Raw genomic sequence first — 27,662 nt, 5'->3', positions numbered from 1 at the left:
ATAGAGAGCCAAAAAGCTGCTCTCTAGGATGATTTTGCAGAACATTTTTGCACCTTTGAAACATTTATCTAGGAAGATCTGTGCACATTTGAGAAAGAACAGGGTTGAAGGATACAAAAGGGCATGCTGGAATTTGGTGGAGCAATTGAAGCTACTTTGCAAAATTAGGCAAAAGTTAGAGAAAAATCCAGAGCTTTTCATGCACTAATCCTTGAATCCATGGTAACTCTGAGGCCCACAGCTCTACAAACTGATTTGCAGCATATTTTCTGATGTATGTCTCTGAAGAGTGCGGTTTGGTCACCTGGAAGATTTCCACTCAAGTTCTGCATCCATCTTCACCAGGGCACCAGGTACCACTGGCACCCACTGCACACATGATGGCACAAACACAACTACTGTAGTCTCAACAATTCCAAATACAGTGAAAACCTTTCCTGCACCAGAAAGCCAGTGATGATGGGAGTAGCAAACTGGCTTCCTTTCTTCAGCTAATGACCTTGCTAAATAAGCAAGGCAGTAATGATGCCAAGATTAACGTCAGTACAACAAATCAAAATGAATTTCTTGATATCGTATCATACACAAAGCAATCCAAAGCAAAGTTACTTTTAGGACTTCCCCCCCATCCTTCACCAACAGTTTCATGAGAAAGAATAATATCAGAGCTGGTTGATTTAATGATCCTTCATTTAAAGGGCAAAGTTAGTGTGGTTTTTTTGTTGTTTTCTTCACAATTTGACTGTTCACCAGTTGAAGTCTTAGTGTATCAATCACAGCATGAGTGAGAGGTGAATAAAAGCATTTACTGAGCTGTCATATCCATGATAAAACAAAAGATGGTGTTGCTGTCAGCTCTAAAGGGAATACATTAGCAGGAGCAAACCTGAAAAATAAAGACCTATTAGTCGTAATATGCCTTTCAGTCACTTCTTTATGTTATCAGCTCAGCTTTGAAATAAAGTCAACATAATCCTTATTCACAGATTAATCTTATCTTTGCACTAAGGTGTAAAGCAATAATGACATTTGTGTTTTGTTTTTTTTTCTCTCTAGAAAGGCATTTACCTTCACTAAACTTACTGGTTTGCTTTTCTGAAAGGCTCCCTCACCTTCGGTTCTTTAATGACAACACTTTTAGATGTAATAAACTCATCTATAACGAGTTTATTAAACTGATTCACTGATATTAAGCCCATGCCAGTTAAAATTAAAAATAAATAAATAAACACTTACTAGAGTGACTGCTTACATCAGGACACTGTAATAAACAGAAAAGCTGAATCAACTTGGAAACGTTTGTTCCTTCATTATTCCCAGTGCACATGTAAGTTTAATAAAGAAAGCTAAAGATATTGTATAGCACATAGCAAAACCAAGAGCTGAACTATCCCCAAGTGTCAGCACTGTACCAGGGCTATTTGTAGCAGCTGAGCAGGTTAGCTCGGGATCAACCACCACACATGGCTCCAGCTGAGACCTTGCAAGGCTTAAACGGAGTTGAAGAATTATTTCAGCTGTCTTGAAGGCTAAATGCTTTTACATTCCCTTATGACGTCTACATGTTCTGCAGCAACATAGTCTTGTTGCCTCATGTTCCATTTGCAGTCTGCTGTAACACTTCACTTCCTAAAGGGCTGCTGCCTTGGTTTTCTTTCTGTTGTGTATTTGGGTAGTCAGTTTGCCTTGCTTAGGCACCTGTCCCTATGGAATTTCTCCAATTTGTCCAGATCATTTTGAATTCAGTCTGGATCTCCTTTTTCTCCAACATTGAAAGCATTTCTCTGAAACTAAGTCTACTTCATGTATGTCATGATCAACACCCCATACTCCCAGTCTGCTTCATATTCAGAATTATGAATATCTTCAGCCAAGCTTAAGATATTTGCTGTTTTTACTCAAACCATAAGACCTCTGTCATAGGAAAAAATCAGCTTGTCCTGAACCATTTCACTCTCTACAAATCTTCTTCAGTCACTGTGTTTTCTTCCAGGATATCAGCTGAAAGAATAACTGCAAACATTGTACATACCTAAAAAAACGCAACCATCATTAGAATTTTATCTCATTTTTTCATTTTAAAATATGCAGACCAAACTCCCCAGACAGGCAACCGAAATAAGACCTAGTCCTTAAGCTTGTAAAGTGAGCAGCAATAACATGGTTAGAGATGATCAGCTCAACTTCAAACCTGACAAGGCATTCTTAACTCAAAAGCCTTTTAACAAAATGATTTAACTATGCTCACCTGAATGCAGTATTTCTCTTGTATTCAGGATAATCATAGCTTTCTTTCTATAGCTGCTACCTGTTTCTGACCATCTTGTACAGCATCCAGCAGTCAACTAAGCTATTTTTGAACATATTTTTCCTGTTAAACGAAGATGCCAGTGCCAATCTATAAAAGTAGTACCTAACATGGATGCTGTCACAAAACAGAAAAATGTTTTCTGCCACAAAGTGATTTATGGCATTGTGAGATTGTTGAATCACTGCTCTATTTCACCAGCCCCAGCCCCCCCTTCCCCCTCCCCAGTTAATAGTGTTGCCTCAGGTAAGAGGGGAACCCAAAGCAACCCACTGCCCCCATTCATGCTCCCTCCTAGTGCCCCAGTGCCCACACAGTAGCCCTGTTCATGAGGTTGACAGTGACAAGAAGTGCTGTACTACAGATTAAGTCGGAATTATTTTTATTTTAAACATTTACAGAGATGGAAATAAATACAGGAAGTAGAAGATAGAGTGTGTGCTTTCAAAAGAAATCAATCAAGTTTCCATCAGGCTTCAAACAGGGAAAAAAAAATGTATCCAATAGCTGCTCAAAACTGGCCACTATTTCAAAGGTCAGGGGTTATGCTGAATGGTAATGTCAATAACTGAAGATAAGCATTACAACAGACAAGGATGACAGCTGACATCAGGGAACCAACAGCCGTAACAGACAAAATGGAACCACACCACAACAGGAGAGTCTCATATTTACAACATACTTATACAAAAAACATTTGGAAATATTTAGGGAGTGACTTCTCTGTCCAGCTGTAAGATACAAAAGAAACACTGGAGGGTCTGATGGTTGCATTCCCCTCCTCAGTATCTACAGAATCATTTTAACTTTTGACAAAGTTTGAAAAAAAAATTGTACTGCAAGAATTTTTCATCCAACTTGAACTTTTCAGTGTTTCTATCCTTGCTTGCCATCAGTGTCATCCATCAGGGCAGTTTGTCAGAAGAGTTTGTAAAGTTCTTCACAGTCCTTTATCGATGGTCTGATCTGTAGGTTGGAAAAGTGTCCGTCCGATGAAGCTTCACTGGGCTAGAAACATCTTGTCCAAATCAGATGCAAAAAACAGAACACTCAGTAAGGCAGAGGTATCATACTCAGCACTTTATAAAGGACTATGTTAAGTACGGATTACGGTCTTTTAATTATACTTATCCCTGCTTTCCCTCCTGCAGAACCAGAAGTTGTACATTTATTTATTTATTTATTTATTTTTAAGTTGACTGCATGTTGAATGAAAAGCATACTTTATTAACTTTTTTTTTTTTTTTTTTTTGGGGGGGGGGGGGAGGGTACATCAGAAAAGGGAAAAAGAGCCAATTCAAAAATCATCAGTTCCAACTTAGGTAGAATAAGGTTTCTGCTTACAAAATTTCAGGTGCCTCTACCTTCCAAGGAGTGAAATGTTTCAAAAATTATGTAACTCAGTGTAACAATTATTTTATATTCAATATTTTTTTCTCCAATAATTGAACCATTTCAAAATTTTGGCAACCTAATCTAATTAGAGATGTTAAGGCTGCCATGTCACTGCTGAATGAGACAATGACTTCAGTGTCTTTCCTAATTACAATAAGGTCTGCATGGCTTCCTGTCCACACACCCCCCGAGGGCCAGGATTTTTCAAAGACTTTTACCACATTCTCATGACTAGAATCCCCAAGGATCTCTTTTTAGTTTAACAAGCAAGCTATTTTTCTAAACACAAAACAAGTGGTTTGTACCCATACAATCTATTTATCTTGTGTCAACACAGTGCTGAATTATTGTATTAATAAAGAACTCTATAGTAAGGCACAGTAAGACCAATCCCCTGATTGTGTCAGAGTGCTGTAAGTAGTTTTCTTCTGGTGTGTCACAGGCTGCCACCAGCAGGTCATCTTCCCATGCCCTAATTTATTGAACAAATTTGAACAGGCATATAAGTGCTGCTTTTATTATTCATTCCTCCATCTGAAACATGTGGGATGTTTGGCTTCTCATGTGCTGCCTGCCCCCTCTAGTGTTCAAAACAGGAAAAGGAAAAAAAATATATGGTTGGCTTTTACTTTTCAGATTTTTTGAAAAATTAGAGGATAAGAATGTAATACAGCCACATACATCAGGGATGACAGAGCCTGCCATTTTTAATCACAATTTCTGATATTTCATATTCTGGAGGTTCTGACCTTTAGAGTCTCCAGCTTTATTTAAAAGAGTAAATATCTAAGATTCATTATTCCTTTAGAAACTCCTAACATCTGAGGGGCTAACAAAAAAGAAGCAAAAAAATATCCTCCAAAAGATTTCCACAGTGTGCTGCCTGTCCCACTTCTATTAAGTGTTCAGTCTGTTTCCTGCTGGCTTTTCCACAAAGCTGCCTGTGCGCCCCTCACTGGCCACCCTGTACCGGTAATGTCTCCTTGGTTATCTGAAAAAAAGGTCATAAAATTTGTCAAATCAAGGCTCCCTCCCCAACAGGAAGTGAGATGAGCATGTCCTGATAATAACAAGTCATCCATCTCAAGGTTGGACACGTGCTTCCCTCCATCTGCTAGACAGCAGTGGCAACTGGCTTCAACTGAGCATGAACGATTCATGGGATGGAAAGCTGATGAAATGCTTCAACAGTGCTGTTATCTGATCTGTGCCTTGGCCCTGTCCAGTCCCAGCCCCTTACCTTGCAGGCCGTAGAGTTGGCCAGTGCTGTGCTGTCTTGTGATGTGCTGCCAGTAGGCACTGCGGGGCAAGGGCACCATGGTGCTGAGGGACACGGCTCGCTCGCTCATCTTCATCTGAAGCTGCAAAGCAGTAAACTGATGTGAAGGAGACAGTTGTGCTTATCACACATCCTCAGAGAAAAGGCACAACCACACCCTGTAAAGATTTCTAATGATGTTGTCAACACAGCCTCTCCCTCCATCCATCAGCCCGCCCTATACCAGCAGCAGTGACTAACCCCGGTTAGTCTCCACGGGCACACAGCACTCAGGTTAGGAGGCCACGCTATTATTGTGCACCAAAGCTCACCTTTGTGCTCCCCTGGTCCTGCGCTAGCACTGCTTCCCCTGAGGGGAGTTTTAACTCAAGCAGCTGAAACAGAAACGGGGAGTCAGTGGAAGATAGGAAAGTACTCCCCCTTCAGCAACAAAGCCATCGGAGAGTCTCCCAACTACTTCCCAGCTTCCCAAAGCTAAGTACAACCTTAGCACACCAAGAACCTGATTAGACATATTTTGTGTGAATTCATTAACACACATATGCAAACTGACAAAAGTGTTTGGATTTTATCACAAGCTTCACAGTACAGCTAAAATTCTCTTTCCAAAGCTCTAGCAAACATTAGTTCAAATATACCAAATCTGTACTTGCCTTTGTCTAATTTATAAAGTTGCTTTTTACAAAAAGAGCAAGCTTTTACATTTTAGTTTCACAAGACCTGAGGTGAAAGAATCTCTTACAAGAATTTCAGTATATTTTGGAGCAAAAACAAAACAAGTGAACCAAGCACAGAGAGGAGGCAGATAAGAGACATCATTGAAGTGAGCCATTTTGAAGTTCTTCAGAGGTGCCAGCAACCCTCAACCTCCTCTCTGTATTGTGGATGCTGTGCCTGTGATATCAAGGTAAAATATATGAAAACAAAAGCAAACCCAGACCAACCCTTGCTCTTAAAACACCCACCTCCAAGTCAGTAGGATGCGAGTCCCTGCACAATGCAAGTTTCCACCTACACCACACAGTGTATTTATCACAGCTCCTTCACTGAAGGCCCGGCACCGCCTGCGGTGTCACCACACACAGCAGCACCACAGAAACAAACAACAACCTCCTACTGGAGCAGAACCAGCAGAGCATTGTGAGGCTGGCATTTCCTAATTGGAGATGCTTCTTGGGTGGTTCGACTTACTGGTGAGTTGAGCAACAAGCTAAGGCAGTTTGAGCAACATGTCTGCTCTCAGGAGAGGAGCAAAAAAAACAAAAGGGTATCTTCAGAGGAAAAGGAGAAGCAGCTGGGGAAAGAAGATAAAAGACACAGAAAAGGGCCAGAAGAGGTGCCCCTCCTGAACTCAGTCAGCATGGGAAGAAATTAAAAAACCTGCAGCTGGAGAAAAGATGCTATGTCCTGAATACACGGCACTTCATCAAAACACCTCGGACTGTGAGCTAAAGCAGCTTAAATGATGATTGATTTCATTCTCACAATTAACCTACTGTATCTCTGTGGCAACCAAAGAAGTAGGAATAGCTTGATAATGACCTGGCTTTATTCCTTGGAAGCACCCACCACCGTAAGCTGGTCAAAACCTGCCAGAATTGATATGCTGGAACACGCACGAGCACTGGCTGCAAGCAGAGGACCAAATGAGACATGTAACTCCACGTATCATTAATATAACAAATAATTTGTTAACTGGAGGGCACCTAATCCATAGCCTCTCACCCTCTTCCTCCCAGGGGATGGTGCTGAAATGGTATCAGGATCCCCAAAGCGGTTCAGATGCAGCTCCTTCCACACATGTCAAGGATCAAATTATGCTAAGTCACGCTTAAACCAAAGGAGAAGCAAAGAGGCAAGGAGCAGTGAGGGCCAACACAAAGCCACCTCAGAGCTCTGCTGGCTACGAGCAATCCATGGAGAAAGGGGATGGAGAAGCTGCACACCCAAGCAGCAGCAACCAGAGCTGAAAACAGCCAGGGAACTGCGATGCCACCTCTTGTCACTTCTTGGCACCTGAGTGAGAGATGTGCTGAGCTACACTAAGGCAGCTCGCTGGGGCTGGGTCAGGTGCTGTTTGTTCCCACAAGTCCCACATAAGTCCCAGGGAAGGAAGAATAAGTATCTTCTTTTTTGTGTCCTGCTTTAGCAAGCAGCAAAGCTAGCATGAGACACACACTTTTCTTTAAAAGAAAGGAAAAAAAAAAAAGAAAAAGGAATTAAAGAAAGAGCAAGAAAAAAGTTTTTTCTCTCAAGATGGAATACACAATTCTCAAAGACTTTGCAGAGCATGTTGTTTTTAAGCAATGTGCACTATGTAAACCTTCATCTTGGGACACCCACATGGAGAGCGTTGCTATGTTTTTGAGGTGATTTTCTTCCTAATGAAGTAAATTTATTAATACTATTAATACTCAACAGTAATTAAAATAAACAGCTTCAGAAATTAAAGGGCACTAACGCATCGCTGTTGTTTTGAGTGGCTTTCTTTTACTGTCTTACGCTATTAGTCAGTATTCTTTCACTCCAGAAGTTAATGAGCACCTTTTCCACTCCTAATTATCAATCTCTCTGGAAATGGTCAGAGAGGATAGCAGGCCCTAGCCAAGACTGACGTACTCGTACATCAGATGGATCTAGCACAGAGCACACTCCTCGGTTGTAGAGAGGGGAAGAAGAGTCAGCCAAAGCTGCCAGTAAACTGGCTGATAATATCTTTCTCTGAAGCGCTGAGCTTTAGCTGCCAAAACGGAGAGGTTCACTGTTATTACTTCTTAGCGAGATGTCAGGCTGTAATGTCTTTTTCTAAAGCAACCTAAACCGCGACCAGGCAGAGATGACAGTAGTCAAGTCACAGCACTACTCCTGTCAGTTTTCATGGCAACCAAATATTCATGACAATATGTCTACAATTTGAATAGATATTTTCATTTTATTGTCTGGCAGTGCAAAAGCGAAGGGAAAGGAACAGTTGGGCGAGGTGAGTTACCACTGACCAGAACGGCTTCATGCATCGCTAAGCAGAGCCAGCTCTTTTTTGCCTTTAAAAGAGAAAAGGGAGATCTCTGAATTTGCTGAAAAGGAAAATAAATAACACCCACTTGTGAACGTGTGTCAGACTCCAGTCAGCATATGCTCAGACCTCACCAGAAAGCCACAGCACATGAATAGAAAGTGTCAGGCCGAGGCTCTCAGCTGAGGAACCCCTATCACATCAATTTTCCACGTGCGTTTCAGCAGCCAGAGTCGGTTATAGTCACAAACTGAACTATAAAGCAAGTGACTGCTAGGGAGGTGACAGACACATTATAGCCCACGCTCTCAACAGTACTTGGCAGCTTTATTTGCTCTATCAGCATGGGACATTCAACTCCCATTTCTTGCACAGGCTCCAGAAGCCCTCAGGTAGCTTAATACAATCTTCACCTCCATCTCAGATGATCACATCAGTGGTAGCAGAGGCCAGGATTTCAGCTTAAAACAGAAGATGCTCAGTGAAGACTTAATTTCTCACCACCAGTCTTCTACTTTTTACTTTTATTTACCCTTTCAGTAAACAGTAGCTCAAGCTTCACTGATACAAAATTTCACACGGGGTTAATAATTCTTAGAGATAAAAACAATGTAAGACAGCTCAGACAGCTGAGCATGAAGTGCAAATATCTAAAATAAACGCCTTTTTGATGTTTTCAATCAGAATTAAAATACAGGGGAACTAAATCAATTTGAATGATGAAGATGACCTTTACAAAGTATTTTGTAAATTGCAAAAGTAGCTAGCTGATTTGTACACTGATATAATGGTCCTCTGTCCAAAGCTGTAAATCTGAGTATCCTTGAAACCAAGAGAATGGACTAAGTCTTGCTGAGCATTTTGGAATCAGACACTTCTATGACAGACTTGGGAAACTCATGTTCAGGGGCATATAGACTCATCTGAAACAATTATATTCAGCTACTAAATTACAAGACTTCCAGTTCGACAGGAATATGTTCTTATTCCCCATTTAGCGCTCTAGTGTATATAAAACTAGATTTAGAGGGGTGGGGGTTGGACACAATATTCATGAAAAAGCTTTTCGAGGTTGTACAGCTGCTCTCTATTGAAACTGTGCATCTGTTGACTGTATTGGCACTTGTATATTGGAAATTTTTACAGCACAGCATCAGACACCACATATTAAAGATGCTATTACACAAATGTAAAACCACCATATATGAAATTGCCCAAAAGCCCATTCATTTCAGGAGGCTACAATTAATTAATTTCTCTCTTCTTTGGAACTGAAGTTGTACTCTCAACAGGTTGTACTGCTGCTGGTGTGCTACAAATGTTTGCTAGCTAGCCTGACCTAGGCTAGGTCAATTTTAATCTGCTTAAATTAATTACTAACGAGTGCTCATCATCTACTTATCTGTCTCACATTAGATAATTTTAGATAGTCTTGAATAGAATTTGCCTTCTCTAACTGGAAGTAGAAAATTCTTTGTTTTGAACAAAAGTCAAAGATAGCAAAAATGGTGTTAGATGATACTTCACCAGGAAAGGGAAAAATACCAGCAATGCTGGCTGCAGATCACCTACTAGCTTTAACATTTTTAACTGAAAGAAAGGAATGTGTCAAGCTTCTTCCTAGTAAGCCTGGAAGGGTTGAAAAACTTACAAGTTCCACAAGTTGTAATGACATTTTCTGCTTTATCTCCACTGAGTCATCTGGTTAATACTGAGATAACTCATCATTACAACTTACCCCTGAAACCAAGATATTAGTAGAATCACTAAAAGGATTAGACATGGATGTGGTTTTGTTCATAAAAATGGAAAGACATAATTCTTATTGCAGATTACATAAATCTATTACTACTGCCTGGAATAGAGATGTTGTTTATGGCCAGGCTCTTGCACAGTTTTCCATTCTGGGTATTTTATACATTCCAGAAAGTCTTATCTTCAGGATACTAATTTTGTTGTTAGAGTCAACCTGTGAGCCCTGTCACGCAGAGACCAATTGTGATATGTCACTTACAAAAGATCCCTTTTCATTTTACAGGTTTCATGAGAAAACAAAAAAATGAAATGGTAATATCTGGAAACATGTTAGATGCAAGTGCCATAAAACTGCTATTCTTCAATGGAATGTTTTTGGAGATCCCACACCATCTCAGTTCTCAGTCCGTATGTTAGCTTGCATCTTACACTCCTACATCTCCTAGCAGTAATGAGTGTCATAAAATGAGTTTTAGACACAAAAAGCATTTGCGGAAAACAGACATCCACTGAGGGATCAGACAAACACGTCTAGTCCTCCCCCACAGTTTAATCTGAACCATATGACTCTATCCAAATCATCCTTCAAGTGTAGACATAATTAACAAATGAAAAACTGAGCATGAGCCATAACATTTTGCAAATAGATTGATGATAAATGTTTCCAAACAACAAACTCATGATGGTGATTAATTAAAAGAATATAGCGAGAATGCCGACTATGCTGACAGGAGCTTATCATCTCTGAACTAAGTCACACTTATTTACAGTTTTCCAAATGCAAAAATCATGGACTAAGTTCCCCTATTGTTCAGATTCTTGAAAAGCAATCCCAGTTATATATACTGGCCTAAACATAATAATCGAGATAACTTATTAAGAATAATAATCAGACTGTTTGCTATCTGTGAATCAAAAGACAAAGTCACAGTGAAGAAACACCATTCACTGGTGCCCAGTGCAGAATAACAAGCATGGTGAGCAGCCATACCATTGAATTTTTCACGCTCTGTAACAGGCGCTCATGTTGTTCTGCTATGGCCAGAGCAGCCGAGTGAACCTTCTGATAGATTGCTTCCCCATCTCGTGTCTGAAAGATGAATAGTCCTTCTCCTGTGTCACACATTCTGCCAAAGCAAGAACAGACGGGATCCAAATGTGAGATTTTCACTTGCTCACGGTGATCTCAACTTTACCTTGCTGCTCTAGAAGCGTTATTGCACAAGCGGTAGGAAAGCAAAAGGTTGTTGAAATATGGAACAAAGTTATCTATACGGGCTTTAACAGCCCTAGTCCAACCTCACTGTTTTAATCCATACTGGTATTACTCTTCTCAAACACAGACCCAGGTGAGTATCACTAATTTCTCAAAAGTGCTTAGCCTCTAGAGAGTTCATGCACAACACCCAGGTTTATAAATTTTAGACTAAAAGGTGGGATTAATTTGCCTTCTTTCCCTTTCAGACTTTCAATATTGCCTGTAATGAGTTTTGCAGTTTTGTCTTCCACTTGAAACCCTAGATACATTATCCTTAGCATCCCAATTGCATTGTCTTGCAATGACTAATGCATGATCAATGACTTAAAAACATCATATCCTTTTTCCTGAGAGAACAAAGTTCTGCAGCAATACAGAGTATAAGCATTTGAATGCCTTTTCTCTCTCCAGATAAGTTAATTGTAGGATGAGATTCTCTTTTACTATTACAATTCTTTAATTTGCTTATTTAAAATAATGCAACCATAACCCTTTGAAAGAATTTGGTAGTTTAGTTCAATGAACCAATGCTCCAACTTCAGCCACACAAAGACTTCAGCTCATTAAACATAAGCTGCAGGAAGCAACAGAAAACAGCATCTCTAAAACAAGGAACTGCATTCAAATTTCTTATAAACCCATTTGTCAAATAGATAGAAAACAGGAATCCCTTCTCCATTACTTTATTTTGCTTCTGGGAAATGACTTGGAAACACTAGTCTACCCTTCAAATGCTTATCTTTGCACAGAACTGCTTAAAATCTGTAACTCCATGCCCAAAGGCCCATGTTGTACAAATTTTGGAATGATGTTCACCTTTTCTTCACAAACATGTCTATCCAATCCACTGTCTCATATACAACTCTTGATTTAAGAACAAGCCTATACATAATATACAGTGCTGTCAGCCTCCACCTGGCATCCTCTGGGATAGCACAGCTCTCCCACCCCATCGTCAGGCACCTCCTTTGTTGAGCCATTTCTTCCATTCAAGGTGCAACCTGGATTTAAGAGCTATTTTTGTTTTAAATATTAGTATCAAAACCTTTATTTTAACAGAAGGTACACAACCAGCCCTCTGTCTGAAGATAAGCTCCCACATCCTTCGACAGCCTTCAGAAGCTGTCCAGAGCACCACCAAGGAAAGGAACACACTACAGCAAACACACACCTACCTCCCTGCTTCAAACGTGAACCAAGATGGGTCCCGCCCGTAGCGTCGGAGGGCACTTAATGGCCAAGAGATGAGTTTTAGTCTGGGATTCTGGATGTCCCAAAGACAGATATTCTCAAATGTTATCTGCAAGGTACATTCCCCATGCACATCTAAATTAGGGGATGGCATCAAATACACATTGAATCTCTCTGGGAGAAAAACAAAAGGTTAGTCTAAAATCCCTGCCCATTAACTGTGCAAGTCATTAAAGGAATTTCCTACTTTCCACCTCTATTACAAGATTTTATTTCCACTTTGAACAATTATTTCAAAAACAAAGACTCAATTCCTTCCAATAACTCAATAAACTCTACGTTTGGAGCAGTTAGAATGCTACACTTCAAGGGCATCAAACATTTGGTCATGTGTTGAGATACAAAAGAACTGCACCATCATGATGTTGATATTTGCAAACAATATAACTGTGTACATGAATAAATATATTGCAAATGCTTTTGCGCATATAATTAGTTAATTTGCACAGGAAAGTGAAGTAGCCATGGGCTCAGCTTCTGCATGCAATTATTATTATTATTTATTATTTGCTTTACAAAGTTGATAAATGGCCTCAGTCAGAGACTGAAAGTGTTGTACAGACATGATACAAGGAAACACAACAAAAAGACAGTCTCCATCTCCAAAATCAGCTAACTTGTTTCAGAAATAAAAGAGTTATTCCAAAATAATTCTAAAACCCTGAATTGCAGCACTTAATTACCACGCTCATTATCTCTGGCAGTAATAAATATATATATATATATATATATAAACAGGAATAGTTAGGAAAAACAATTTTTGGTACCAATTTATTTTGAATGTTCACATGCACAATCCAAAAGACTTAAAAATAATGCAATTAAAGATTTAAAAGGTCAGTATTTTATATTTTATGTACCTACCACTCTGCTCCCTCTCCACTCCTGATGCCAGCAAGTCAGGCTCTCCAAGACTAATGTCATTAATCCGTGTTCCAAGACACTCCATCTGCAGTACCTTGCACCACTCATCTGCCTCAAGTTCTGTATAAATGCCCAGAAAATCTGTGTGTAGGTATAATACATTTATGATTTCACAATTAATGCTCTTACGTTTTCTCATGTGCATTGCCGTTTTACCCACCTGACTCACAAGCAAAGGTTTTGGAGGTGTCATCATTAAAATAAATCCCAACAGCATGTTTCTTTGTGCTTTTTGGCATTCGTGAAATATTCTTCACATTATTGAGCTCTGTGACCTGAAAATAAACACAATTTGGACATTTATGGAGACCTTAAAATATATATATCCATTATTGACTGGAAAAGCTGAAATAAAGAATTAAACCAAGTTGCATAAGATGGAGAAAGAGACAGAGCATGAACATGCCTACGATTGCTGTTAAAAAAATGTATCCTTGATATGAATCACCTCAGGCAATCAACTTGAAGACCCTGGATACTGAAGCAGCCATATTCTTGAGTCCTTCCCTATCTGCATGTAAGCTTCAGTGCAATCCAACCTAAAAAGAATTTAAGCCAAGAGGCAGGTAGAATCAAGTAAGACATGAGAAAGACCAATCAGTTGTAACAAAAGAAAAAAAGAATTCATGACAAAAATCTAACACATTCACCCATTTGGAGAAGAAAATCCAATTCCAGGACAGCTTTCATCATGGAGGTCAAAACTGGTGAAAAGCTGTTGTCTGAACTATTTTTGATGGGAAGTTGATGATTCGTTAGAATGGTCCACTAAAAAAAGTTGTAGTATTTAGAAAGCTTTTTATCTTTAAAGATTCACAAAATAAATTCACAGAATTGTCAACACAGATTTCTGTTAACTGGTTGCCAAAAACTGATTGGAAAAATATCTTTCACTCCAACAAAAATGGACACATATATATAGAGAGAGAGGGTATACAGCTTTAACGAATACCTACTATAGTTCCTTCACATTTCTCTAACATTCAGTTTTCATGCTCACCCCCATAAATAACATTCCTAAGTTTGACTGAGGATAAATTCTTCATTATTTTAATTCTTTATAATACGAAGGCTAATACTCCAACATAGAATCAGGAAGCTATATTTAAATATTCATTATTAGAAAATGTTTTTCTGATTCTTTTACATGTTAAGGACTGAAGAGAATAGGAATTTAACAAAAACATTCCCAAAGCTGTAATCTGCAACTTTAAAACTTCATTACTTTGGTCTCAGTAGTCCTGAGGTGGAAGATTCAGGAACTGCAAAGAGATATCAGTGTTGTAGAGTCCAGCAAAAGAGACTGTTTCTCTAAAGGACCTTGGGTTAACCAACACACCCATTGCATCTCTCTGGCCCTTCATCCTAAAGTCACTTTCTCCTTAGAGTCCATTTATTGCTTTTTTCCTTTCAGCACAGGAGTACAGACAGTTAAAAATCACAGTTTGAAGAAAGACCTGAAAATGTAATCTGTGTATGGAAGGGACGGCAGTCAGCGAGCAACCTATCCCCAAAATAAAAATAAGCAACACACTGATGTCCCCAAATTCACTCTGTGTGCAGTAGCAAAAGGAATAACAAATGAAAGAAACATTCTGTAGGGAACACACCAACCTTCTCCATAGCTGCCAAATTTAGAATTCAGGTTTTTCTAGCCTCCAGGCTCAAAATTTTGAGAAGTTCAAAATTTTGAGAAGTGTCAAAACTGAAAACTTCTTGATTGTACTTAATTTCGCATGAGAATTTTTTACTCTTCCAGGAAATCCTATGATGGAAGTACATCCTCCAGTGCTAACAAGACACTGACAAACTCATTGCTAAATATGACAAATCTGTCATAGCTTATTCCCATCATACTCAGGCACATGACAGGTCAAGCACAAATTGCCAGCTGCCAGGTTCAGCTCTCAAGTCCTTCTCATTTGCCAAGAAAATATGCAAATACAAGAGAAAAAAAAATGTCTTTTTCATTCAGGACAGTAACTACTCTGACATTTATACTGAGCACATTCACATTTTCTGCAAGTGGACACACTAATTAAATTGGTACCAGTGACAAAGTACGTATGAACACAAAAGTTAGCAAAAACAGAATTTGGCCACACATTTTGGTAACAAATCATTTAATTACCTAGGATTTGTCCTAATTGAAAGCTCATTTCTTAAAAATCAGTTGCCTAACACTCCTACTGCTGGATATTGCAGTAATTGTCTCTAGTGTGATGAATCCTAAGGATGCAGCTGTGGGGCTCAGGGAGCTGAAGAAAGGTTTATACCAGAGGGGAAGCAGAAAACTGCTTCGCTTTGCAGTCTCAGAAAACAGAAGTTCTTTGGGCAGCTAGGAGGCTCAAAAGAACCAGCTGGTTTCCTACTGCCCATGCTCCCCATCAGCTCCTGGGGCTACGCAGGGCATGTTGCCCCTCAGCCCCAGGCAGCCTGGCAAGGGAGGCAAAGCACACTGGGCTGTGTGGGATGTTGCTGGCTCTTGCACAGCACTGGAAAAGGACAAACAAACCAATCAGTATCGCTAATGACCCTATCTTCAGCCTGAGTCATGCACTTCTGGGCCAGATGAGAGCAGCTCAAAACACTGCTGGGAACACGAGAAGGACAAGATTAGAGCATTTTCTGCCAGTGGATACTAAAGGAGCGTCATTTCTGATCCCAGCTTCTTTTACTAGGGCTCCACCCCAATCTCCAGCTCACACCTACATACCCAAAGATTCCTGGCCTTGCGCACCTCTGCTTATGTCTTTATCATACCCATGCTGTGGCTTGTGGACTGGAACATCTCTGAACCCAACCACCAGGACTGAGATTTTCTCCTGCCAGTATCTCGTATACCTGCATCTGCCCTCTGGTCTATGGCTTCACATCAACAGCTGCTGGTTGTTCCAATTTGGCCATTCCAATAAGATCTCAGCATACGGAGTAGAACAGAAGCCACAGCCATACCTAGCAACCAAATTTTTTCTTTTGCTTTAGTTCTCCCAGTCAAGAAAACCTCACCATATCACACAGCAGCTCCTCCTTCACCCCATAGCCCACAACAGCAGCCATTTCTCCTCTCCCTGCGTGAGGAAAGTCAATTTATGCTACAATCACTTCAGGGGACTACTAAGGAGTTATGCATAACTCAAGGTGAATAGAAGCATGAGGGCAGATGTCTTGACCAGATAGCATAACACCCAACTGGATTTTCCTTTAGAAATGACTAAATATAGAATTGCGAATATAATGGCCTCATTGTTTTGGAGTCGAGAATAGCCATATTTTTAGCCTTCTTATAAAATGCTCTGACAGGCTAGGTAGTTACAAATAAGTACTTTCCTACAGTAATCTCAAAGGCAGAGTAATATATTCCAATAGAGATTTTCCAAGACACAGCTCATGCTTGAAATCCCAAAGTTCATCCTTCTGAACACCAATTTATTTTCATTTGATTATGCCTTCTCCTACACTTGCTCTGTACTCCCTCTAACCATGCTGTGTTATGAGGCAGACAATGCAGATTACTGGAGACATTACTTATCTTATACATTGCCTTCACAGTATTCACAGAGGTCTATTTTGCTTTTCCGAGGTATCAACCAGCAGTTTATTCATCTTTCTAAGGGAAAACTGTCCCTGTGTCAACATGATGGCAGGGGATAGAAACAGAGAGCCCACTGTGGTGTCAGTGCAGGCCCAACTCAGACTGAGGGGCTTGTCCCTGGCCTGCAGAGTGTGAGTTTGGGGAAAGAAGAAAGGCTGCAGAGACATGACTGAAGCCATAGCCTGAAAAACAGCTAAATTATATATGGAATTTTTCGATGTTGTTACAAGGCTCTAACTCAAGACTCTTCCTCATCACTTTGTCCCTGCCTTCAAGTACTATGTGCTGGGATAGGTGAGGAGGCAAAGGAGACCAACCCAGTGTAAGTCCACACACTACAGACAGGTGTGGTAAGTTGGTGCCTCCAGGAATCACCTCATGTACTGTGTGAACACAGAGTGACTGTACTGAAAAGCACTGCTGCCATGTACCACAAACATGTTCCTCCTGAGAGCTCTGGCTCACAGCCTAGTCAAATAAAATTGCAGGTGATTGCATCCCTTGAGTGATATCTTGAAGATGTACTGAAATCAATAGTGTTGTGTCATTAATTTCACTTATCATCAAATCATTTGTAACTCATGTTTTAGCCATGAACTGGGAGAAAGGGTATTTATATTTGGAGAACTGCTAGCTACAACAATCAGCAGCCTGGGGATTATTTTGTTCTGCACTGACTGCTTCAGAGTTCTTGCATAATGGCATTTCACACCATATAATCTGAAAGTCTTCACATACATCTGAAAACCTCCTGATTGCATTTGTTTCTGTAGAACTTTACAGGCTGAGACCAAAACATCTCACTCAAGCATGCGGGACAGGCAGCCCTCAAGTCTGACCTCTGCCCAGCTCCAAATATCTACAGTGACATGCATATAGTCTTGTCTCTTCTCGGGTGGTTTCAGACCAAGGTTTTCTGCAGTACGTGACTTAGTACACACAAAGAACAACAGATGGACCAAACCTGGATCTCTGGAAACCCTTCTGAAGGCTATGGCACAAGTGATAGCATCCAGACAAATTCAGTCGTTCGGCTCATGAATGCTTTAGGTCCTGGATACAACCCTGTGGCACCTGATTTTTATGGCTGGCAAAAAAAGTCAGTAAGCAGCTGCTCTCTCCTCCTTTTGGGGGCTGAGCTGCTGGAGTTGTCTTCACCTTTCAGAGGTACTCTGATATGGTACCAGCCCCTTCTTGTAAGACCCATTTTCAGCCAAGAAGCTGTTCCTGCTGCCAAGACTCAACAGCGCACCTGTGCTCCTAAGGGAGAGCTTGTCTAAAGATCACTTGTTATTTGACCTGCTGTGCCACCCAGCAAGGTGCTGCAAAATGCCATCATTATCCCAGGTGCCTAAATAGCCTCCCTGTTGCTCACACTTATGCAACAGATGGTTCAAATTGTCTGGCACATATGCACCAAAATCACACTAAGTGGCAGGCTGCTAACATCCCCTCCACTGAGCTTTTGGAAAGGAGTCAGAAACAGACACCAAACACCTGCAAGTATTCGAGGCTGAAGTTTTATTTTTTGCATTTTTGAAATAACTCTCCTCCTGATAGACTCTTGCAACAGAATGTTTTCATAGTTAAATACATTTGTTTTATTTGTCTGAGATTAATAAGCAGAGTACCTTCCCTTACATACTTCCACCCTCCTCTTTACAGTCAGGACTCTTTTACATTAAGATGAAAATCCATATAACTGAAGTACATTTCATCAGATTAAAAACTAAAATACTTGCAGAGCTGTGTGGTAAGAGTCCTGAATCAGGCTCAGGGATTAATCATTCATTTCTTGGCCAACAGTACTAACAGACAGAGCTTCACCCTGACCAGATACACTCAAGTAAAAATTCTTCTGTTACCTTCTCAAACATGCCAAACACACAGTTGACTAAAAATGATCTTAGCAGCCCTGTGAATTCAAATGACTGTTTGAATTAGGACATAATTCTCAAATATGGGTAGCCTTTCAGAACAGAACACAAGGGATCATATTTATTGCCTACACAACTGCCACATTCAATGGTTTGCAAGTATCTCATGCTTTAATCTTAATTAAGGACTTTATGCTTCTGTCTCAGCTTGCTGGAAATTCACTCGGTGAGGGCTGCAGACAGAATGCTTCCTGGGACACCCCAAGGAATATTTACTGGTAAATGCCACTGCACTAATTCCAGCCCAACCCTGTTTATGATGCAAGATAGGCCTGTGCACATCTAACTTACTACTTACAAATAACATACTAAAATTGTATAGAGAGATTATATATACATATAAAATCTATGGCCATGCCTGTATCTCCATTTATTCAGTGGGGAAATCTCTAGTTTAGAAAAGCTGCTAATTTTCACTTGTTCAGGTACAGGATTGCACACACCCCACCATACCCCACTGTATTCCAATGCTGCCTTTTTGAAGAAACTGAAGCCAAAAATAACTCCCAGCTCTAGGGATTCAGTTTTTACCACCGCTCTCAGAAGCTGCTCCTTCACTCACCAGAGCAGGGGAGCTGTACACAATACCCACGGCTGCTGGTGACCAGCTTTCTGTCCTCGTCATCCCCTCCAACACATACCTGCCCCCCAGACTTGTGCTGAGCCTTGCTGCATGGCATTACAGTGAAGATACCAAAATACCCTGACAAGTGGCTTTAATTTTTTTAAAGCCTCAAACCAGACATTTTGTTTGTAATAAGTGATAGTATTCATTAAAACAAATGTTTAACAGCCAGTTATAAGTAGAGTGGTCATACTTTAAACGTTTAATTTGCTACTGGTACAGTTTTGCATTAGAAAGCCTGAAAAACAATTACAAATTACACAATTCAATTTTCCAAATGGATTATTCCATAACTAGACAGAAAGACTGTTTAAATTGCTTCTGCTGTTTCAAGGCAAGATTAATACAATCGGATTAAAACTTAGACCCCCTCGAGGAATCAGTGTATTCCTGTCAGCAGTATGCAATTAGTTGGTTCTGTATTGGAATATTAAGGATTCTTCTGGCACATTTCAAAATCCAAACTCACTTGGAGAAAGAATTTCTTCATACCCCCAATATTATTTTGCTAAAGCATATGGTAATTTGTGGATGACTGTTTATATTTACCAAATGAAAACTAGAGTTACCTGAAAGGCAATTCTCTGCCCAGATTTTGTTGCCTGGATCCTAATTATTTTCATTCCCTTGTGGGTCCAAAATGAATTAAGTGGGCAATTTGCTTTGTGTATGCAAATTTCCAGTTCACTTCCTAAGCTACAGATGACTGTTCTCAGATGACCTGTATTTTAATACGCTTTAACCTTTCCATGTTAAAATAAGATAAAATAAAAAAAAAAAAAAAGAGAGAATGACATTAGAAAGTATAAAAAGGTCAATATTACACAAAAGGTATTATTTCTTTTGTTGCTTCAAAGTTCCCTGGACAATGACTTTGCCAACTAAGTAGAAGTCTCGATACTTTAGATCGCATTTAATAAGAGAGACAGATATAGATGGGCTTAACTTATAATGACTGGAATGTTTTACATAAAAATAGATGTCTTACATACATACATGATTTCTAAGGAAGCATATACCCTGACAAGCAAAAGTTAAAATAATTTAAGAGGTGAATGTCCAAACCAACTGGACCTAAAGTAATGAATGAATTTCCTTTGTTCCAAAATAAACCTCTAAACCCAGGTAGCTAATTGTTATCAACCCTCTAGATGGGTAAGAGTCCTCAGACTACTGGTATGGCAACAGAACCATGACAGCAATGCAAAGAAAGTGAGTTGAGGGAGGCACCAGCCATAGGGCAGGGAGAAGAAATGGCATCACATCAGCAAGATGAGAGTGGCAAGGACATCAAAATTAAGCCTCCAGCACAGGGCTGCAGAGCAGGACATAGAAATCACGTCTCTAGATATGAACAACCTAGACCCCCTGGTATGACAGCAACACTGCTGAGCTTGTGACCCAGGCTTCAAATGGGTGAGGGAGAAATCTCGACTCAAAGTTGACAAGATGATGTACATCCCAGCCTGTGCCTACTCCGAGTCAGTGACTGGTACTGCCATAGTGCCAGAACAAATGCCCCAGACTCCTTCCACTAATAAATTGAAGTAACATTTGCACTTTAATTCATCACAGAAAAAAAAAGCAACGAAATGAAACAATTTAACACTTCAGTGAAAGAGGCAGGTGCTACTGAAATATTAGCTACATTCATCATTTTTCGTTTTCTACCCTTTACAGTCTGATGATGGATTAAACCCTTCCAGAGACTGATGGGGTGAGCAAGGGCTCCTCAGTTTTCTAGATTTGATGCTGCTTTCAACAGCATTTGAGAACTACTTTAGAACCCAAGTAGGAAGTTAACAACTGTATTTCTGAAATATTGGTAATCTGTTAGTAAGGTTTTCCTCTTACACCATCATCTATCAGGCTGAACTACATTCATCCTTAAATTCATTAGCAGCATCTTTTGACACAGAGACACTTGGTGTGTTAACAGGACTGCCTGGGCTCCTCATTTTTAGGATTAATTTTGTCAGAGATGCTGAGAAGCAACCTTCTGTCCAAAAGTGACAGAATTAAAATAGTCACCAAAAGGCTCTGCACAACACCAAGCTATTAGAGCAGCTGCTCTTGCTGACCAGCTGTATATAAAGACAATAGCAGGGACTATTCTAGACCCCTGGATGATGTCATGAGCATCAAAGTCCCATTAATATGATACATCAGGAACAGGTGAGAAATATTGTTAATTGAAGACTGCCATATTATTTTTTGTTTGATTTTTAATCATTAAATATTGTTTTTACAAGACCTAGTTCAACTACAGTGTAACACGGAGTAGCAGTGACATGTTCTCCTCTTCCAACACCTCATATTTAAAACTGCTGGAAGTTGCATCATTCACCACCTTAAAAATTCCACACATTTACAAAGCTTTTTAAAAAGATAAAGTCATTTTAAACCATGTGTACTCTTTGTAAGTTAACACATTTTAGCCAGAAAATACTAATATTCATTAGCTTCAAGTAAGGTTTGTTAAAAATAACCAGGACCTGTCAACTTTTATAGCTGATGACTCTAGAACTAGACGTCCTCAGTTTCCATCACAGTGGAAAAAAAATGGGGACAATGCAGAGCCCCACTGACAAACAGCAACTCTGCAGAAGGACCAACCCACCACCCTGAGCAATCACACTTGAACAGCTCTGCTTGGTTAGCACCATTTCATTTACAGCCTGCCAAGAGCACTAAGTGTGGAGAGCAAACACTGATGGCATCACTCCCAGATCAGCTCACAGGAACAAACACCTTGCTGCCAGTTCTTCTGCCCGTCTGCACCCCAGGGGCTCCCAGCAAGCTCACCCGACCCACAGGCTGACATGGTGCTGGGAAGAGACACCTCTCCATTTCCTACACGAGGCTGGCAGAAACACATTGCGTGCTGTTGGATCTACGTGTACATACCCAGGACCTGAAGCAGACAGAAGCTTAGGAGAAGGGCTCAGAGTGACTGAAGCTGGCAATCTAGCTTGGCAAATCCAAAACAAAATGTGTGTGTATATATTTTATACACACACATATATAAGCTGAGATTGATCATCTCAGGCATTTTCAGCACAAGACTCAGACTCCAAGACACCATCCCCCCACACACACAGACACACAAAAAAGGAGACTTACAAAGTAATCTATTAATTCACTATCTGGAAACAATATTCCTGGGAGCAAACATTGCATTCAAGCAACATACATTCAAGTGCATTTTACTCTTCCAACAGAGAAGTTTCTCTGCTTACTTCCCCTTGAGACATTTAGGTTTTGGCCTTCATCCTAAAGCAAGCCCTAGATTGGGCTAAATTCTGATAAAAAGAACTTGGCTGAGGTTAGGTGCAAAACATGATATTTTAAAGATGTCTTATGCTTTGACAACGTTTCTCAAACCTTCAGCCAAGACTAGGGTTTGCTACAATACCTATTAATAGTACAGGTCTGACTATGTATAATTTCAGAACATTCAGATTTTGAAAGCTATACATACAAACTTTACAGGTACTAAAATAAACAATGAATTCCCAGGGAATGGCTATGGAGTTTGCTTATTTATTCCTGTTAAATAAACTACCAGAGAACTCCAGCTATAGAAGCTGCAGTAGTTGAACACTGACTTAACTATAGGCTAAGCTAAAAGGTAATGGGACTTTCACAGTGCTTTGGTCCACTGGTCCAGATGCAGGAAACTGCTGTTACTTTACACCTGTAACAAATAAGTGATCACCTACATATCTTCTTGAAAGAAAAAAAAAAAAAAAAAAAGCCTGATTTAGACTCCTCTTGGATTTCATATCCACTCCCTAATCTGAACCTCAAGCCAGTGAGTGCTGCTGATATATTGCATTAATACAACAGAGGAAATACAGATTTGCATCAATAATTGACAGAACTGTACTAATATAAATGCAATGTTTCATACAGCTGGAAATCATCTTATACACACACTATGCAATCCTCTCACACATCAAATGAAAAAATACACTTCTCATTACTTTTGAAAGTTCCTTAATAAAAATTTGAATGAAGTATTTCTGGGCATGACTTACTACAAATAGCCACAGGTTTTATGATCAATCAATTACAAATTACATGGCATGTAGACAGACAAGTCTGAGTTCAGATTCAGTATTCCCTCAAGATTTCCTCCTAAACATACGTCAAAGTGAATAAGTGCAGATCAGCCTCAAGCTGAGTTGTGCTCGCTGACTCCTAGCAATTTATGCACATAATTCCTAATCTTCTAATATATTAAGCTTTTGCCAACAATGATTATAAATTAAAGGCTTTCTCATTTTCATCTCTGTGCCCAGAAGAATTACACATGTAAAGTCTCAGATGAATATGAAATGTGCACAGAACACCAGAGAAGTGATTTGAGGGAAAAACTGCATTCTTTTTAATACCAGTGAATTTAGCAAAGGTTTTCACATCATTGTACACTGCCTGCATAATATAGATTTGCATGTTACCTATCATTTCTGTAGCTGTGTAATGCACAGATGCAAAATCCAAGTAAAATGGGAACCTCTAAGCACGTGGCTTTTTTGAACTCACGTTACTGTGCACGTTTGTTACTGCAATTATGAATAGTACTCATTCTGAAGTATTTCAGATGTGATTTTAAAGGAGAAATGATCAAGATGAGGAGAGGAAAGGTCATCTTCTCCAAAAATAGTCATTTTCCATTACCTTAGCAAGATGGTTGCTACAGAGCAGGAAAGTGAATGCTTAGTCTGCCTCTGCTTTACCAAATGAAGGAACATACATGTACCAATAGGTTTAGAACCTTGATCATTAAAAAAAAAGTAAAACCTTGATTGTTTAAAAAAAAAAAAAAAAAAAAAAGGCCAATTAATATGTGACAACTTCAGATTTTACTGCTGGTTGTATGCAAAAACAAGTCTGAGAAACAAGCATATAATCAAGCCTTACCTTGTGATAGCATCTAAAATAAGCAGCTCGTTCATCTGAGAATTTCTCCAGCCTCTTTGGCCCTTTGCTTGAAGCTTTTTTGAATACTAACCAGCATCTCTGGTAAATCTAGAAACACAAGAGAGTAAACTTAGCATCTCCAATGACTTGAATATCACTAATATTTGCATAGAAGTTAGACTCATAAATCAGATGCTGTTCTGGAGCTAAAATTAATGGCTTTCAGTAGTTTAGACAAAAAGTAAGATCAAGCTAATGGACAGTTACATCATATTTCTTTTGAATTACAATACAATCACAAATTCTTATTAACACAATGGATGCTTGCTTGAAAGGTGCTAACAAGAGCAAGCTGTAATCATCAGGCTTATAATATGCAGGGCTATATAGGAAGCATATTTTCAAAATAAAGTTTTTTTCAACACATTTCTATGTTAATTTGTTACTGGTTGAGGTCTTCTATGCTTAAGACAGATGTGAGGAAAGCTCAAGCACACAGGTAGGAGTGCACCTTCCATCAGATCAGTGCAACAGATAAAGCTATATGTGTATACAGTACATAAAAGAGTAAGGGTGGTTACACAGGGAGAAAGAACCAAATTACTGGCTAATGAAGATGACAGAACATTTAACTGTAGAACCAAGAATTTTGGAAGTGGCATTTTGTTTTCAAGGTTCAGCTATTTAAATTCAAGTCACTCGGGACAGATTCTGCCTGTGCAGAGATTAAAAAAAAAAAAAAGTTTTCTGCACCTGGAGCATTACGCCAATTCATTTCTCAAACTTCTGCCCCCATTTCTTTCAATCTTCCCACCTAGTCCTTAACCGTGCTGCACTTTCTGTCATCCTTTTACATTCAAAACTTAGATAGCATACTGTCTGCACGGAGGAAAAAAAAAAAAAAAAAAGAAATTTGAACCTTGCCAACTGTTCACAGCCTACATTTAATCAGTAATTCAAAAGTAACACCTGGTAAGTTAGAAATAAAACAAAACTGCCACTAAAATTAGTGTGATTTCAAACAAAAAAATTGATCAGCCATTATCAAGTAGTGCACAGCTCTGGCAGAGCTCCAGGCTAGCACAAATGGACTGCTCAGTGATGAGATCCATCAAAACATCTCACTGCCTCCAACTACACCAGTACCCAACAGGCAACTAGCAGACAAGGCAACTCCATCCTTTAATCCTTTGATGGGTTTCTAACTAATGCATTCAGCACAAAACAATTATGTCCATGAAAAGTACCTATAACTAAGTAGCTGTGCATGAAAATGATTGCTAGTTGACCAGTTGTGCTTCTTTCACTGGCTTTTAGCTGTTTCTATAAAGCTGTTCAGGGAACCATATTATTCCCTCCAGCTTTGTTATTCTGCCTTGCATGTGGACACTCATACTCCTTGCCCACTTGGCTGCAGAAATATTTAGCATATGGACAGGCTGCTCTGATGCCAGGCACCAGCTGAACCTATCAAGATTTTCTTCCAGTTTTCCAGATTATTGGCCAGTCAACATGTCCTGTTTAATGCAAGGGTTTGAATTGAATTATTCAAGAATTACTAGACACTGACCAAAATGAGAGCTTACTACCAAAAATTCAGATACGTACCCACTTCTACTGGAAGATACTTTTCTAAATTTACCTTCTGAGAAAATCTTGTTTGTCATGCCCAGATAATCTCAGCACATCTGACAATAAAGGCTTTCCTACCCTCCCTCCCCCAAAGTCATCCAAAAGTTTGAAGACCCACCTTTTGCTTTCCAAAATCCTACAATTTTTAAGTTTAGCAATTAGTGAACAGAGTGCTTTAGTAATTAGTCACTATACAAACATGAGGATAAGAACTATAACGTGATGATGTCCTACTCAGACAATTTGCACTCAGTATTGCCTCTTTGGGGCAGTAAACATCTCAAAGCTGTGGCTCCAACATAGAGCTCAGCAGCACATGGAATTAGACACCAAATGAGAACAATCTTCTGCAAAAACACAGAAATAGAGCTTTGTTCTGCCTTTGGTCAGGTACGAAACCAGGACAGTTATCACCTTTCCAAATGCCACTGGAAACATAAGTACTACTAACACTCAACTCCACTCAAGCATGGTTGGTGGCTATAAATTGGCGCTACTGGAATTTGTTACTGTAGTTCAACAACGACTAACCCCAGACTAATTCTTGGATTTAGATTGGGAACATGGCACAGCTGGGAGGGAAAAAAAAATCACACCAACTGTTACATGTAAGCACCTCCAAGGATGCAAAAGCCAAATCATCCTCCAATATAAATACTGAGTTTTTGAGTTGTGGTTCTGCTCCCATATTACAACAGTTCTCTGTCATAATATAATATGCTAGTGCCTTTAGGACAAACTCATCCCAACCCAAATAATTACAGCTATGAAGAATAAACGTCATTCATAATGCTAACTGGAGGAAAATCAGGTCATGAAGGTTACTTCTCTGAACTTAGTCTTCTTTCAGTATCAAAGAATCAGGTCTCTCCCCTTGTGGTATCTCTAGGGGAAAGCAAGGCCAGAGTAATAGTGTTCTGTACTGCCAGGTTAAGGTGTTAAGCTGCTTTTTTGGCACTAGATTAGAAAAAAAAAAACACTTAACATGAGCTGCAGTTATGTACAGAAAGATGGCTGAGGCTCACATCCCTCTGAATTTATCCTCTACTATTCATACTGTACTGCACAGAAAATAAACAGCTTCTTTTTGCATTTAAGAGCAGCATTCTCATCAAGAGTTATTCCCCAAAGAATGGGGTAGTTGATGAGTGAAGACGTACGTGGCTTGCAGCAGAATTAATCACATAGGTACTGAAATGTAATTAGTTAGGTGAGCCATTAACAGACCACCTGCGTAATTAGAAAGACTCCATTGCCCAGTTAATACTATTGATACTGCATCTTATCCAATGTTATACTTGCACTACAAATGCTTACTAAGAATGAAGCATTGCTTACATAGCTAGCTCAACACCAGCAGGAAGCTTGCTTACAGTTTTCAAGGGATAAGCTGTAACAATGAATCCTCAGTTCCCATATATTTTATGTAGCCAGTCACTTTGTCTAAGGAATTGTCATTACTCATGTCATACACCTGCCTCTTTCCACACTGAAAAGTTTAATTGTATGTTTGCGTAGTACCTGACCGTGCAATTTGGTGGCACAAATAGGGTTCCAGGATGTTAAATTCATAGAAAGATGTTTAAACCTCTCACAAGAAGAGTTTTCAATTCTCCAAAACAATACAGAGAACTACTAGAAACATCAATAGCCTCTGTTAGACCTTCTTTGCACCACTGACTTCATTGTGATTCATCCCTCACTAGATCTTTCTCCAGCATTTCCAGCAACAAAACAGATACCGTTATTTGATGTTGTGGGTAA

General features: G+C 39.6%; 1 protein-coding gene across 10 annotated transcripts in view; it reads right to left on the bottom strand.

The window, feature by feature from the left end:
- Nucleotides 1-2,673: 2,673 nt before the first annotated feature.
- Nucleotides 2,674-27,662, bottom strand: part of DOK5 (docking protein 5) — a 45,515-nt gene continuing 20,526 nt past the window's right edge. For 4 of the 10 annotated variants that reach the window (XM_068700132.1, XM_068700126.1, XM_068700134.1 and 1 more), the window contains exons 2-9: nucleotides 24,267-24,374; nucleotides 13,344-13,458; nucleotides 13,124-13,264; nucleotides 12,184-12,373; nucleotides 10,742-10,877; nucleotides 5,294-5,356; nucleotides 4,944-5,064; nucleotides 2,674-3,326 (exon numbers count right to left, since the gene is read on the bottom strand). In XM_068700132.1, the coding sequence (XP_068556233.1) occupies nucleotides 3,259-3,326; nucleotides 4,944-5,064; nucleotides 5,294-5,356; nucleotides 10,742-10,877; nucleotides 12,184-12,373; nucleotides 13,124-13,264; nucleotides 13,344-13,458; nucleotides 24,267-24,374 (942 nt within the window). In that variant the 3' untranslated portion in view covers nucleotides 2,674-3,258. Of the gene's footprint in view, nucleotides 3,327-4,943; nucleotides 5,065-5,293; nucleotides 5,357-10,741; nucleotides 10,878-12,183; nucleotides 12,374-13,123; nucleotides 13,265-13,343; nucleotides 13,459-24,266; nucleotides 24,375-27,662 lie in introns of those variants that run through there. The other 6 variants (XM_068700129.1, XM_068700124.1, XM_068700125.1 and 3 more) reach the window with 5 other exon arrangements.

Source organism: Anas acuta, chromosome 16 (assembly GCF_963932015.1).
Source record: "Anas acuta chromosome 16, bAnaAcu1.1, whole genome shotgun sequence".
NCBI classification, from domain to species: Eukaryota; Metazoa; Chordata; class Aves; order Anseriformes; family Anatidae; genus Anas; species Anas acuta.
The sequence above is the reverse complement of the archived record's forward strand: the minus strand, read 5'-3'. Positions and strand labels throughout refer to the sequence as shown.